Here is a 12,525-nt window from a genome sequence, read left to right on the forward strand (position 1 = left end):
ATAACTCAAAAGTACATTTTGGCACCAATGCCCCTTTGGTTCTACTGTAGACGCCTCATACAGTATATGGAGTGAAGGGGAAATTGTTGTGTGCTGTGAAGAGTATGTACGAAGGAGGTAGGGCTACGGTGCGAGTGGATGGGGAGCTGCGTTAGTTTTTTGCTCTCAGTGTGGGACTGAAACAGGGTTGTGTGATGTCTCCATGGCTGTTTAATATATACATGGATGGCACTGTTAAGGAGGTGCAAGGTAGGGCAGTGGATGCGGGGCTGGCTCTAATGAATGAGGGTGAGATTTGGAAGATTCCGGTGTTGTTGTTTGCTGATGATACAGTATTCTTGAGTGAAGATGAATGGGAGTTGCAAGGTTTGGCGAATGAAGTTAGGACAGTGTGTAGGAAGAGGAATCTGAAAGTTAATGTAAACAAGGGTAAAATTATGGTGTTTGAGAGGAATGAAGTCACAGAATGCACGGTGAGGTTGGATGGCGAGGATATGGAGAAAGTGAGTGCATTCAAGTACTTGGGTAGTGTGATGAGTAAGGATGGAACCTTGGGGTATGAAGTAGGTGAAAGGGTACAGCAAGGAAGGAAGGCTGTTGGTTCACTGAAAGCAGTGATGAGAAATAGGAAGGTGAGTATGGAGGTTAGGAAGTCACTGCATGATAGTATTGTGATCCCTACCCTGACGTATGGAAGCAAGGCATGGACCTTGCAAGAGGGGAACAAGTCAAGAGTGAGAGCAATGGAAATGAGCTAGTTGAGAGGAGCATGTGGAGTGACATGGAGGGACAGGTTGACAAATGAAGAAGTGAAAGAACGTTGTGGGGTGCATGTGGATGTGGCTGAGAAGATTAGAAGAAATACATTGAGGTGGTTTGGACATGTGGAGAGAATGGAGAATGAAAGACTGACTAAGAGGGTGTATGTAGGTGAGGTGGAGGGAGGGAGAGGGAGGGGAAGACTGAGGATGAGGTGGAGGGATGGAGTTGAGAGGAATATGAGGGAGGGGGGAATGAGTTGGGGGGAGGGTAGTCAAATGGTGGGTGACAGAGCGACTTGGAGGCATTTTGTCTGCGGCCACCCTTTGTGGGATTAGGGCGTCAGGCTATAGATAGATAGAAATATCAACAAAAATTTTTGGAGTGGATTATACAAAGACTAACCACAAACTAAAATCAGTTCTATTTATATAAATGATAATGAAACAAGAAAATAATGAGGTGCAATATCTGTACCTCTTAAGCTACTGTACTAACTTTACCACCCTAATTCAGAAATAATAAAATTTGGCAAAACCTTTAACACTGCTTTAATCATACAGTATCAATTCTCTTTGTTGCATTATATACCAAAATACAAACTATTCTAAGCCCCTTCAATCAGTTGATGTCTTCACTGCATTCTTACTACTTCCAGATGATTTTACATAATGAAGGAAACATCTCCCATACCTAATAGACAATGAAGGCTATATCTAATCCCTTTAGTCCCAAAAGTCAATCACAATCTGAATAAAATCATCCAGAGATAACAAAGAAATAAAAAGCCTGAAGGACTAAATATTACACTCTCACCCTCAGCCCTAATTTTGACTTGAAATTGTGGAATATGAGATGAGGATACTGCTCAGACATGGTACCGATGTTGGGAATGTCGTGTCGCATCAATACATCAGCCAAGGTGAAGTATGCTGTTGGGCCATTAGGTAGATGGCTGATCACCATGGAGTCAGGGTTGCCTCTGAGGATTGGAGTAAATCATTAAAGATTATACATATCAAAACATCATCATATATCAATTTCTCGAGAGAGAGAGAGAGAGAGAGAGAGAGAGAGAGAGCATAAAAAACAGGGCAAGAGAAAGTACAAAACAAAACCTACAGTAATTATCAACAGCACAGAGTTTCTCTCTCTCTCCACACACACATACACACACACACACAAATACAGTCTATCTATCTATCTATTGCCAGATGCCTTAATCCCATAAGGGGTGGCCACAAATAAATCGCCTCCATGTCGCTCTGTCCCCTACCATTTCATTGCCCTACTCCCAACTCACATCCCCCTCTCTCATATACCTCTCCACTCCATCCCTCCATCTCATCCTTGGCCTCTCCCTCCCTTTACCTCCCCTCCACCTCACTTGCATACACTCTCCTCATCAGTCTCTCGTTCTCCATCCTTTCCACATGGCCTAACCACCTCAGTGTGTTTCTCCTATCACACCCACATCCACATCACAACGTTCCTTCACTTCCTCATTTGTCAGTCGGTCTCTTCATGTGACCCCACATGCTCCTCTCAAGTAACTCATTTCCACTGCTCTCACTCTTGACTTCTGTCCCTCCAACAAGGTTCAAGCTTCACTTCCATACATTAGAGTTGGTATCACAAGAATTGTCATGTAGTAATTTTTACACTTCCATGCTCACTTCCCTGTTTCTTATCACTGCTTTCAAAGAACCAGCAACCTTCCTTCCTTGTCGTACCCTTTCAAGCACTTCGCCCTCTAAACTTCCATCCTTACTCATCGTACTACCCAAGTACTGAAATGCACTCACATTCTCCATTTCCTCCTCATCCAGCCTCACTGTGCATTAACTGACTTCATTTCTATCGAAGACCATAACTTTACTCTTCCCTACATTCATCTTCAGATTCTGTTTCTTACACACTCTCCCAAACTCATTCACCTTGCATTGCAGCTCCCCTATGTCTTCATACAAAGTTAGTCCTGTTTGTTATAATGCACTTCATACTAAAAATTATGAGCTTGCAGCTCCCTTTTGTCTTCATACGAAGTTAGTCCTGTTTGTTATAATGCACTTAATTCTAAAAATTATTAGCTTTCATTAATTCTGAGAAAAACAGTCAATCTCTTCATATGTGCCAAAAATGGTTTAACATATACTGCAGATGTGGCTGATCAATCAACTGACCACATGAAGATACTGTACAGTAAAGTACAGTATTATACAGTGTAAAGAACCCTCAAATACAGTATCCAACTTACATGAAGGGAAGGTTGGGTTGGATAATATTGGGTAACAAAAATACGGTATGAATGTACACACACACTCACACTTTTCTTTCCCTGTTGTGACATGCATGCAAATTCTGTACTCACTCACCCTGTCTTCTTGTGGCTTGTCCACCCATTCACTAACCTCACACTTCACCCAAAATTCTTTTAGTTCGTCTCATAATTTGGAATATCTCATTTTGACTACAAAGTGATTGGACATAAAACCTAAGCTTTTCACATGTATTTGTGGTGTTTTGTTCAAATCTAACATCCATTTCCATCACAAATACCCCCCCCCCTCCTTTTTTTAGACTACTCTCCTTACCCATTTAAATACAAGTCGTTTAAAATGAAAATTGATGCAAATGGCAAAGGTGGGGGAAGGCACTCCGACTCATATCAGTGGTGCTCATCTTTGTAACTTTGGCCTCTGAGCCTGTGGCGAGTTATTCATACACAATCCTGGAATGTTGACAGGTTTGCTCTGCCACAAAAACGGGTTTCTCACCAACAATATGGCCACTACATCATCAAAGCTACTACAGTTTCCTTTCCTAGGTCTATCTATCTATCTATTGCCAAACGCCTAAGTCCCGTACGGGGTGGCCACAAACAAATCGCCTCCACGCCGCCCTGTCCCCTGTCATTTCACTGCCCTGCTCCCAACTCACACCCCCCTCTCTCATATACCTCTCCACTCCATCCCTCCATCTCATCCTCGGCCTCCCCCTCCCTCTCCCCCCCTCCACTTTACTCACATACACTCTCCTCATCAGTCTCTCATCCTCCATCCTCTCCACATGGCCAAACCACCTCCGTGTGTTCCTCCTAACGCTTCCTATCACATCCACATCCACACCACAATGCTCCTTTATATCCTTATTTGTCAGCCTGTCTGTCCATGTGACTCCACAGGCTCCTCTTAAATAACTCATTTCCACTGCTCTCACTCTTGACTTGTGTCCTTCCAACAACGTCCAAGCTTCACTACCATATGTTAGAGTTGGTATCACAATACTGTCATGTAGTAACTTTTTCACTTCCATGCTCACTTCTACTTCTTATCACTGCTTTCAAGGAACCAGCAACCTTTCTTCCTTGTTGTACCCCTTCAAGCACTTCACCCTCCAAATTTCCATCCTTACTCATCACACTACCCAAGTACTTAAACGTACTCACATTTTCCAATTCCTCACCATCCAACCTCGCTGTACATTCACTGACTTCACCTCTCTCAAAGACCATCATTTTACTCTTCCCTACAGTCACCTTTAGATTCCGTTTCTTACACACTCTCCCAAACTCATCCACCAGGCCTTGCAGCTCCCCTTCATCTTCACTTAACAACACAGTATCATCTGCAAACAAGAGTACAGGGAGTTTTCAAACACTACCCTCTCTCACTAGGGCCACTCCAACATCCACTGCCCTACCTTGTATCTTGTTTATTACCCCATCCATGTACAGATTGAACAACCACGGAGACATGACACATCCCTGTTTCAACCCAACCTTCAAAGAGAAAAATTCACTCAGTTCACCAACTACACGCACTGCAGCCTTAGCACCATCATACATACTCTTCACAGCATTCAACAACTTCCCATCTACTCCATATATTCTTAATACTTTCCACAATCCTTGTCTATCAACTTTGTCATATGCTTTACCTAGGTGTTACCCTAAATATTCATATTACCTATGAGCTAATTACCCTAGACTCTGCAAGGACAGTTGCTTGTCTATGCTTTATTTCTTTTCCCAAAATACGATCTCAGCTACTGTCAATTTGTGACATCTGAAGGCTCATGACAAAAAAATTATTGCAGTTACTGAAAACAGTTTCTCAACAGCCCCAAATGGGTTATACTCATGTGGTTTAACAAGAACACCCATTATTCAGCAGAAAAACACCATACTGAGATGAGAATGAATGAAGAAAAGAAAGCCAGAAGAGGAAAGAAGGAAGAGAGGAAAAGGCAGACACCCAAAGCAGCATGACATCAAGTGAGTGGATGGTGAGTGCCCCCACCTACCACATAATAATAACAATAACAATAATAATAATTTCTTTCCTTCATTCTTTCCTCATCCTTCTGCCTACAGGTGACTTTACACTCCCTCTTCTGTCTTTCTTTCCTTCACTCTTTCCTCTTCCTTCTGCCTATAGGTGGCTCTACACTAAGTGACAAGCCATATGTTTTCATGTACACCAGGAAACCATTTACCATGCTGGGTGGTAACTATATAACCAAATTATGGCGCCTGCTGGTTTGGTGGGTAATTAAGGTGCTCCAATCAGATTGAGCCTGTGCAGGTTTATATCCATGGGGTGGTTGGGGTTTATTGCTCACGTAATGTCACTCAGGGATGAGTGAGGCTGGTCACTCTCATCTTAAAAGTCAGGACCAACTTGCCTAGCCCCGGGCTCCTACGCTCCTCATGGGGCGGCATAGGATTGGATGATGGATGGATAATAATAATAATAATAATAATAATAATTATAATAATAATAAAAATAACAACAGTCCATCCATCCATCCATCATCGAATCCTACATTGCCCCATAAGAAGCGTAGAAGCCTGGGGCTAGGCAAGTTGGTCCTGACATTTAAGATAAGAGTGAATAACAATAATAATAATCCATGCTAGCAATCTTCAGGAAAAAAAAAAAAAAACAGATTTAGGAAGTGGAGAGATGGTATGGGGCAAAAAGGGCTTAAGGGTAAATGCAGATAAAACAAAAGTGATGATATCTAGGGTTGGTGGCGGTACTGTCAAAGACAAGGGAGAGTGGCCATGTGCAGTTTGCCATAAGGGCGTGGGAAGTAATTCCATCTTGCGTGGTATTTGTGATAAATGGGTGAACAAGAGATGTAATGGTATCAGAGGTAGACTGCGAGATAATGTTAACTTTATGTGTACGGCGTGTCAGGGAAAGCAGGTGGAGATTGTCAGGCGTGAAAGGACTGAACTTGCCGGTGAATCTCTTGAGTGTGTGGAAGAGTTTTGTTATTTGAGAGACATGTTGTGTGCTGGAGGTGGGGCTGGAGCTAGCTCTGTGGCTGGGGTGAGAAGTGGTCGGAAGAAGTCCATGGAGCTCTTGCCTCTCACGACATTGAGAGGACTCTCCCTACATGAAAGGGGGTCTTTGTATGCAGCATGTGTTAGGAGTGTAATGCTGTATGGTAGTGAGACCTGGGCAGTAAAGGAGGAGGATATTTGCAGGCTCAGACGTACAGAAATGACAATGATTAGGTGGATATGTAGTGCGTCCCTGAATGCAAGGTCTGGGGGGGCTGGGTTTACGATGGAAGAGTTGAGAGGTAGGATGGGACTGGAGTGTATTGGTGTTGTGATGAGGAGAGGTAGATTGAGATGGTTTGGGCATGTGGAGAGGATGGGGGATGATAATTAGGCGAGGAGGGTGAGAAGTGTTAATATTGGGGGTGCGGTTATTAGGGGTAGACCAAGAAAGACAAGGGATGAGGTCATTAAGTGTGACCTCAGGGTTAAGGGACTGAACAGGGAGGCTGCAATAGATTGTGCCGCATGGAGAGCCGCCATTAAGTGACCAAGGTCGACGCATGCAAGCATGCTGGAGCCTTTAAAAACGAAACAAAACAATAAAGCAATTAAAAATTAAGACCTTCCTTGTTCAAGAGGAGGCAAACTGAGCCATATGTGGCCCATCCATTCACCATTTTTTTTCTGGAACAAGCCCTCAAGTCTCCTTCTTTAACCAATCACTCCATGTGAAGACAACAAAATTCTTGGACTCACTTTGGATATTCTCATGACTTTTCCTCAACATATAAGCAACATCAATGTAAAAGCATCTGTACATCTGATGCCCTGAAAACATTCACAGCACTTAACTTCTGAAAGCAAAAAGAATCACTGAAAACAAGTCCATAATCAATTAATCCAAACAATAATAAATTAAGCATGCCTAGCTGGGACGTCATCTTCAACAGCCACAAACATGAAAAAGCTAAAAAAAAATAAATAACAATAATAAAATAAATATATATATATATATAATAGAAAAAAAATATATATATACAGTATAAATAACTCTGGTTGATGGGGACGCTCACCATCCACTCACTCGATGTAGTGCTGCTCTCAGGTGCCTGCACTTTCCTTTCTTCCTTCTTTCCATCCTTCCTCTTCTGTCTTTCTTTCATTCTTTCTTCTTCCTTCTGTTTACGGGTGACTCTACTCTGAGTGACAGGCCAAGTGGTTTCCTTTACACAGGGAAACCATCTGCTGCGCTGAGCGGTAACCATATAACCAAATTATGGCACCTGGTGGTTTAGTGGGTAATTATGGCACTCCAATCGCATTGAGCTGGTGAAGGTTTATATCCAAGGGGTGGTTGGGGTTTATTGCTCATGTGACGCCACTCATGGATGAGTGAGGCTGGTCACTCTCATCATACGACTGACTTGCCTAGCCCCAGGCTCCTACGCTCCTCATGGAGCAACAATGGATTAGATGATGAATGAATAAAAGATGAAAAAAAATATAAATAAATACAACGTATAGTAATGTTTCTTCCATCTATATCCGATATGATGATACTGACAGGAAAGAAAAAAACTTCGATATGATGATACTGACAGAAAAATATCGTATTGATGCTGGTATGGGGGGGGGGGAGAAAAAAAAAAAAAAATGGCAATAAATCAGTTCAGTGACCTGTATCAGTTACAGCATTATGATTCATGTCCTGAAGAGCCAAGAAACAACACAAAATAGCTATGATAAAACAACAAATACAGTAATCCACTGACCTGGTTTCATGCAAAACAATAAAGTCTGTGACCATATTTGATCGACAAGCCTCCAACAGCTGCTTGTTTTCATAATTACCTCGATTCAGGCGCTGAGAGTTAGGAAATAGTAGTTTGATTTCCTGGAATAAAAAAGGAATCAGTACTTATGATATTAGAAAAAAAAAAAAAGGTGCACATGCACAGGCATGCAAACACCATTTAACATATATAATAGTGTGTTTAGCTATATAATAGTGTATAAAGAAAAAAGATAAAACATTGGCTACATCATCATCATTCCAACGTCTTTTTCTCACCTAAGGACAGAGTGAGGTAGATCAAAAAGCAAGAAAATGCCTGACGGAGGGAGAATTATCAACTGTGCGAGGTCTGTTCAGAAAGTATCCAACCTTAGGATCTGTAAAAATAAATAGTTAATCTGTTGAGCTAGGTCACCAATTCTCCTCAAAGTAGGCGCCTTCTGACTTGACACACGTAGCCCAGCAATCTTTTCACTGTCTGAAACATTTTTCAAAGTCGGTTTTCGATATCTACTGCAGGTGCTTCGTCGCATTTGTGATGATCTCTTCTCTCGGATGAATGTTGCTCAAGACATGCTGGAGTGTGCAAATCACAATCCAGGCTTTCTGAAGACTATTATCACTGGAGATGAGACTTGGGTGTATGGGTAAGACTCAGAAAGCAAAGCAGTCATCCCAGTGGAAGTATACAAAAAAAAAAAAAAAAAAAAAAAAAAAAAGCACAACAGGCCTGCACCAAGGTGAAATGCATGTTGGCAGTTTTTTTTTTTTACTACTGTGGTGTTGTGCATCATGAATATGCACCAGAATGTCAGACTATCAACAACCATTACAACCTTGACATCCATCGTCTTCGTGACACAATTCGGCAGAAGAGACCAGACCTTTGGAAAGCAGCAAGTAGGAAGCTGCACCATGACAATGTCCCTGCCCATTCCTCCCAACTGATTCACAAATTTTTGGCTATGCACAACATCCTGCAGGTCCGACGGGCTCTATACTCATCAGATATGGCTCTGTGCAACTTTTGGTTATTCCCCAAGCTCAAAACCTTGCTGAAAGGTTCCCAATTGGAGATGAGAGAAGAGATCATGACGAATGTAACGAAGCACCTGCAGGAGATACTGAAAACCGACTTTGAAAAATGTTCCAGGCAGTGGAAAGAACGTTGGGCTACTTGTGTCAAGTCAGAAGGGGCCTACTTTGAGAGGGATTTGTGTCCTAGCTCAACAGGTTAGCTACCTGAGCCTATGGTCAAATACAGGCATACCCCAGTTTAACAATGTAATTGGTTAGGTGAAACTCCATCGTTAGGCAGGGTATCGTATTTCAGGGTACTTTTAACATGTAGTGTGAAGCGTTTACCAGCCTTGGGTTTTCCCTCAAACCAAACCCACCCAAATGAGCCCAAAAGCAAGTTGAAAGCCAATCTAAATGGCCTAACCTCTGTCAAGGAAGTTAACCTAACACCTGTAAATAACTCACTAAAACCAACAAATAAATTCTGAAAATCATCACATACAAGTGTGAAAAAAATCAAGCTTAGTAAACTGTACCCCAAAATGACAATGTCCATCCCACCTATGGCTAAAACACATTAATCTAAATCTAAAAACAGTTTATAAATCAATCTAAACGCACAATTTTAGTCTAAGATATCATCAAAATCAGTAAAAAAAATGAAAATCCATTGTTAAACCGGGGTTTGGCCATCGTTAGGCAGGGTATGCTGGTATTTCTACCCCCACAGTTAAGCTGGGGTATCGCATCTAGAGGTATCGTATATTGAGGTATTACAATAAACCCTTGATATCATGAACCCTGGTATTGTGAATTTCGGACTTAATGAACAGCCAATTAGCAACTGAACTTCCCCTGGATTTTGAGAAAAAGGTCGCTAAATGCTGGGGAAGTTCACAAATCAAGCACAGTGACAACAGCATCCCTTCCTGGCATGGTAAGTGTACTTCAACAGCATCCCTTCCTGGCACAGTAAGTGTACTGTAACAGTATTACATTATACTGCATTCTTATTATAGTCTATCTATCTATCTATTGCCAGACGCTATAATCCCATATGGGATGGCCATTTGCTTTGTGTTGTTTTATGGGAAGGGATACCAACCCTCCACCAACTCACTTGCTGACATGTAGGGAGCCAACATGGTTACCAACCAACGTTGTAAATGGTTTCTTGGTTTACAGAAAACCATTTGGCTTGTCACTCAATGTAAAGCCACCTATAAAGGAAAGAAAAGCCATAAGAAGTGACAGGAAAGATGGGAGAAATGGGAAAAGAGGGAAGGCACAGAAAAAGAATGATAAAGACTAAGGAAGAAGTAGGCAGCACTACATCAAGTGAGTGGATGATGGTCGCCACCACCTATTACAGGTATTGTATTTATATGTACAACTTCATACAGCATTGTGTTTATGTGTACAACTTCATAAACCATTGAGTTCTCCATGTAAAGCTTCATAGAGTTAGTTTAAGTTATTTTTGAGCACGTAGGACTGAATGACTCCCCTTATACAGCGAACTGAGTTCAATAATCCCTCGGAAATACCAAACCCCTCGGATATAGCGAACTTTCAGATATAGCGACCCACTCCCCCCCCCCCAATTAGCTCGTTATATCAAGGGTTTACTGTACTGTACTTTCTGAACAGACATCATATGTCTAATTAACTGGGTAACATTTCAGTCAACATTCAAACACCTGGAATTCTGATTCCAATTCAGGGGAAAAAAACATCCATGCCTATTTGTTTCACAGTACTGTACCTATCATTTAAGAGTCAATCTAAAAATTGTCAAGTCACTGGGTAAATATAGGTGCCTAACCCTTATCACACACTTCTCCATACAAAATTCTTCCTATCAGTCTGAATCACTGTCACTTTCCTAGCCTCATCAAGTTACATACCTTGCTTTCACACACAAACTCATTTATCATATCTATCCATCTTCTTGGCCTACCATGCATCCTCCTATCTTCAAACTTGCTCAGATACACCCTTTATCACCATCCTATTTACATCCAAGATATCTACATCTCCATACCTCCAAAGAACACTCTCTGACTCAAGTGTTCACAGATTTCCTGACTGCTCATCATTAATTAATCACATTCCTTATCTTATCAACACTTTGCACTCTACACACATTCCTCAATAACCTTATTTTCAGATGTCTTCCACAGAATGTTAGGACATTATTTTTCAAACATTCTGGTATAAAAGAACAACTTTGGGAGTTATAATTCATTTTGTCTTGTTTATGGAGGCTCCGTGTAGTAGGTGGGGGAGCTCACCATCCACTCACTCGATGTTGTGCTGCTCTAGGTTGTTTGCCCTTTCCTCTCCTCCCTCCTTTCCTTCCTTCCTCTTCTGTCTTTCTTTACTTCATTCTTTCCTTGTTCTTCTGCCTATGGGTGACTTTACACTCCCTCTTTTGTCTTTCTTTCATTCTTTCCAGCTACTTCTGCATATAGGTGACACTGACTCTACACTGAGTGACAAGCTGAATGGTTTGCTGTACACCAAGAAACCATTTATGGGTGGCAACGGTATAACCAAATTATGGCACCTGGTGGTTTACTGGGTAAATTGCGGTGCTCCAATCAAACTGAGCCAGTGAAGGTTTATATCTAATGGGTGGTTGGGGTTATTGCTCACGTAATGACACTCAGGGATGAGTGAAACACGTCACTCTCATCTTAAATGTAGGGACCAACTTGCCTAGCCCCAAGCTCCTACGCTCCTCATGGGGCAACGTAGGATTGGATGATGGATGGATGGATATAAAGGCTCCAACAGGCTTGCACGCATCGGCTTTGGTCACCTAATGGCAGCTCTCCATGCTGATCGATCTCTGGCAGTCTCCTTATTCAGCCTCATATCCCTCAGGTTACACTCTACAACCTCATCCCAGGTCTTTTTTGGTCTGCCTCTTGCAACCCTTCCCCCTGTGTTCACACATCTCACTTTCTGCACTCAACTGTCATCCCCCATCCTCTCCACATGCCCACACTAATTCAATCTACACCTCCTCATCACACCACAAATACACTCTAGTCCCATCCTTCCTCTCAACTCTTCCAACCTAAACTAATAATGGCTAAGTACAGTAACCCCTCCAATATCCGGATCAATAGGGCCATAGGCAGGTCCGGATAGTGGTCCTGTCCGGATATTGGGCCCCAGCTTATGGACTAGTACTTACGGACCCTAACTCTGAAAAACACCTATACAACTCCCTCTGGACATGCATAGCACCTTTTTAAGACCCAAATCACACCAATAAGGGACATAAAAGACTGAAATAAATGCAAAAGAACCATAAAATGAGGTTTTAGAGGTGAGTTTATACAATATTAAACATTCTGGGTACTTACAAGTCCCTTGGTCTTGGACTGGTTTGAACCGCCAGTTTGCAGTCCACAGTTAATCCTCTGCACTCTAAATTCTAATTTCTTAACACTGCACAACACTGTAAATTCCTGTGTGTTCTAGTGGCAAGGTATTGCAGTTTATTCACTGTTTATTCACAAAAACAAGCACCTGTGGCTTGCACTGTTATGAGTATCTGCTCTCCATCGGAGTTAAGCTGTGACTGTTGATGTTGGTGGGGTAACAGAGTTGCCAGATCGCAACAGCCACATTACCAATCTCC

General features: G+C 42.0%; 1 protein-coding gene across 1 annotated transcript in view; it reads right to left on the minus strand.

Moving 5' to 3' along the window:
- LOC145398919 (U3 small nucleolar ribonucleoprotein IMP4) overlaps positions 1-12,525 on the minus strand; it is a 35,687-nt gene that overhangs the window by 10,137 nt on the left and 13,025 nt on the right. The window contains exons 4-5 of the mRNA XM_080271652.1: positions 7,828-7,949; positions 1,576-1,741 (exon numbers count right to left, since the gene is read on the minus strand). Of these exons, the coding sequence (XP_080127778.1) occupies positions 1,576-1,741; positions 7,828-7,949 (288 nt within the window). The remainder of the gene's footprint in view (positions 1-1,575; positions 1,742-7,827; positions 7,950-12,525) is intronic.

The sequence above is a fragment of the Coenobita brevimanus genome, chromosome 47 (genome assembly GCF_032717465.1).
Source record: "Coenobita brevimanus isolate Jiangsu-jjx chromosome 47, ASM3271746v2, whole genome shotgun sequence".
Classification (NCBI taxonomy): domain Eukaryota; kingdom Metazoa; phylum Arthropoda; class Malacostraca; order Decapoda; family Coenobitidae; genus Coenobita; species Coenobita brevimanus.